The 3067-nt window shown below is 48.1% G+C and overlaps 1 protein-coding gene and 1 pseudogene across 2 annotated transcripts in view; one reads left to right on the plus strand and one right to left on the minus strand.

Annotated features, from left to right (window-relative positions):
• CRBN (cereblon) overlaps positions 1–2214 on the minus strand; it is a 34038-nt gene extending 31824 nt beyond the window's left edge. For both annotated transcript variants that reach the window (XM_006868666.1, XM_006868665.1), the window contains exon 1: positions 2118–2214. In XM_006868666.1, coding sequence (XP_006868728.1) covers positions 2118–2184 — 67 coding nt within the window. In that variant the 5' untranslated portion in view covers positions 2185–2214. The remainder of the gene's footprint in view (positions 1–2117) is intronic.
• The window catches only part of LOC102840734, an 18748-nt pseudogene continuing 17863 nt past the window's right edge, over positions 2183–3067 (plus strand).

Below are 3067 nucleotides of genomic sequence, written 5' to 3' on the forward strand. Positions count from 1 at the left end.
AGAAAGCCTCATCTTTCTCCCGCGGAGCGGCTGGTAGTTTCGAACCGCTGACCTTAAGGTTTGCAGCCCGATTCGTAACCACTACGCTACCAGAGCATACAACCAGTCTTTTCCTTCTCCGACCCCTGCTATTCTCCGGGGACAAAGTTACCCTCAAAAAACAGCTTTCTTTAGTTAACAGGCCAAACCTGTTGTTGTTTCTCGACAACCCACAAATAAAATTCCAAACCTCACCGGCAAGAGAAAGTTCCTTAACAATGCAGAATCAACTGCTATGCAACGTTGTATTTTTCACAAATACTGATGACCATGAGTCAGCACAACTCGATGTCACTTAATAACAACAAACAGTAAGCACATACTCAGCATGGACTCAAACATAGCACGGAATTTCCATGGACTGCCAAAAGAACAAAAAACACCCCGGAATTGGAAGACATACAGCCAGAATGCTCCTCAGAAGTACTGATGTTGAGACTGTGTCTCCTGCCATACTGTGGTCATATATTATCAGGAGGGCCAGTCCCTACTGAAGGACATCATGTGGTAAAGCAGAGACACTGGAAAAGAGAAAGGGTCTCAACAACATAGAACGACACAGCGGGCTCAAATACAGCACCCATTACAAGGATGGTACAGGGATGGGCAGCAGGCTGTTCTGTTACATACTGGGTTGTTATTAGTCATAACTGACTGCATCTGCCTCCAAAAGATCAGTCTTGAAATCCCCCATGGAGCAGGTTTACTCTGCACACCTGTGGTCCTCAGTAAGTCAATCAACAATTACAACCACCACCAACTGCCTATGTAGATTCCTCAAAATCCATCTCACATGGATTTTTCCTAACACCTCCAGACCCTGAACAATCCCTCCCCCCAATAGGACTACGGTGACATTCACTTTGTTATTGTTAAGTGCTGTCGAGTCAGTTTCTACTTCTAGCTATATTGTACAAGATTTCCCAGGAGTGGCTGCTGAACTTGAACCACCAACTCTGTGGTTAGCTTACCCTACTTCAACACTCACTTGCTGTTGTTGTTAAGTACTGTGGAGTTAGTTCTGACCCATAGCGACCTTGGTTTCCAAGGAGCGGCTGGTGAGCTGAATCCACTGACCTTGGGTTCACAAATCGAATTTGCAGTCCAGAGCACTGACCCACAGCGCCACACCAGGACTCCTCAACATTCACTTACCTAACCCTAAATCAACTGATTTCGTGCTACTTTCCTTCTCAGTAGCCTCATCTGCGTTAAAAACTTCAAGCATCGGAGTTTGTATCGAGCCTTTTATTACCGCCTGGCCTATAATGACGGGACTCAGTTAATAATCCCAGTTTGGGTGAACATCCCTTGGAACGCATCTCTTACCTACTTTCCAAAACCAAGTTTGCACAAGCATTTTATACACCGCCCCCCCACCCCCTATTTTTTTTTGTCCTGAGCAGCATTCCAACCCCAAGTTAAAATTTACATTTTCACAGAATATAAAGTGAAAATTGAGTTTACCATCACATTCCTAAGAAGTGTCTCTAGTTAAACGTATTCCGGCAGGCGATTTATCTACACGCCTAAGAATAACACACCACCACTATCTGGACAGTAACGAGGTTATCAAGATCCCGGCTCTGCAACTGTGTGAGCATGGCCGAGGCCCCTACCCAGCCTGACACACGATTTTTAGCTCATAAGATCGGGATCCGAAGAGCGACAAGGTAAGGATGGAACGGAGAAACGCATGCCAAGTGTTTCTCACAGGGCCCGTGGAGCGGTGGGCGCTCAAGACACAGAAGCTGTTACTCGGCTAAAGGGAAGAAGTGCACAGAAAGGAAAGGCCGCGACTGGATGCCGTGCGACCCCGGTTTCGGGACGCGTTTCAGAGCATTTCCCCGAACCACGCTTCGAGCGCACAGAGGATGCAAGGGACAGGGTCCCCGTTACAACCTACAGTTTCGCCCGCAGGCCCGGCGCCGACAAGGTGCCGCTTCAGGGATGGGCCCGGCGCCCCCCGTCCCAGTGCGTGCAGCCGACGGCCCACCCGGCCCTCTCGACCCCACCGCGCCGCTCGCGGTTCCCGGGCCTCCCCTGCTCCTGCAGCCGGCGGCACACCGGGCGGTTACCAGGGAGAAGCGGCAGGTGATTCCCCATGTTGTGCGCAGCGTCCTGCCGGTCTTCTTCGCCGGCCATGACTGTTTACCCGCAGAGGGGGCTGGGACAGGGCGGCACCGGGACGCAGCCAACGCCGAGCACGCAGAGAGAGGGTCCGCGCCGCGCGGAAGCAGCGGCGCTCGGATACCACAGCGCCCTCTGGCGGCGCCAGCTGGCAGACGGCGGTACGGGCCAAGTTCTGAAAGGAACATTGACATCAGACTGCGGCTCTGGCGTGAAATTTTATGCGGAAACTGAGGCTGGGATTCTTTAGCCCCCATTTCATTTTTTTAAAAAGGCAGCTGAGAGTAAATAGAAGCTTGTTTATGCAGCTTTTCATCCAATTTTAAAAACAGAAAGTACAATCTGTATGTGAAGACCGGAGAAAGGCAGCATTTATTCCTTGGGTGGTGGGATTATAACTGATCTTTTCAACACTTTTCTGTAGTTTATATAACGTTCAAAAATTGTTGTTGTTAAATGCCGTCCAGTTGGTTCCAACTAATAGCAACCCTGTATAGCGTCAAAATGAAGGAAAAGGTCAAAATGGATATCAGAAACTGAAACTTACTCTCCAGCATAGAGATGCTAAAGCTAATGGAAGAAATGAGGAGGTCCAAGAGCTGAGCAGAAAATTTCAAAGATCAGCTCGATAAGATAAAACCAAATATTACAACAAAGTGTGCAAAGATCTGGAATCAGAAAACCAAAAAGGAAGAACACATTCAGCATTTCGTAAGCTGGGGGAACTGAAGAAAAAATTCAAGCCTCGACTTTCGTTATTGAAAGATTCTCTGGGCAAATTATTGAATGATGCACAATGCATCAAGAGAAGATGGAAGGAATATATTGAGTCATTGTACCAAAAGGAAATGGTTAATGTTCAACCGTTTCAAAAAGTAGCATATGATCAAGAGCCAAT

The sequence above is a fragment of the Chrysochloris asiatica genome, unplaced genomic scaffold (genome assembly GCF_000296735.1).
Source record: "Chrysochloris asiatica unplaced genomic scaffold, ChrAsi1.0 scaffold00121, whole genome shotgun sequence".
Classification (NCBI taxonomy): Eukaryota; Metazoa; Chordata; class Mammalia; order Afrosoricida; family Chrysochloridae; genus Chrysochloris; species Chrysochloris asiatica.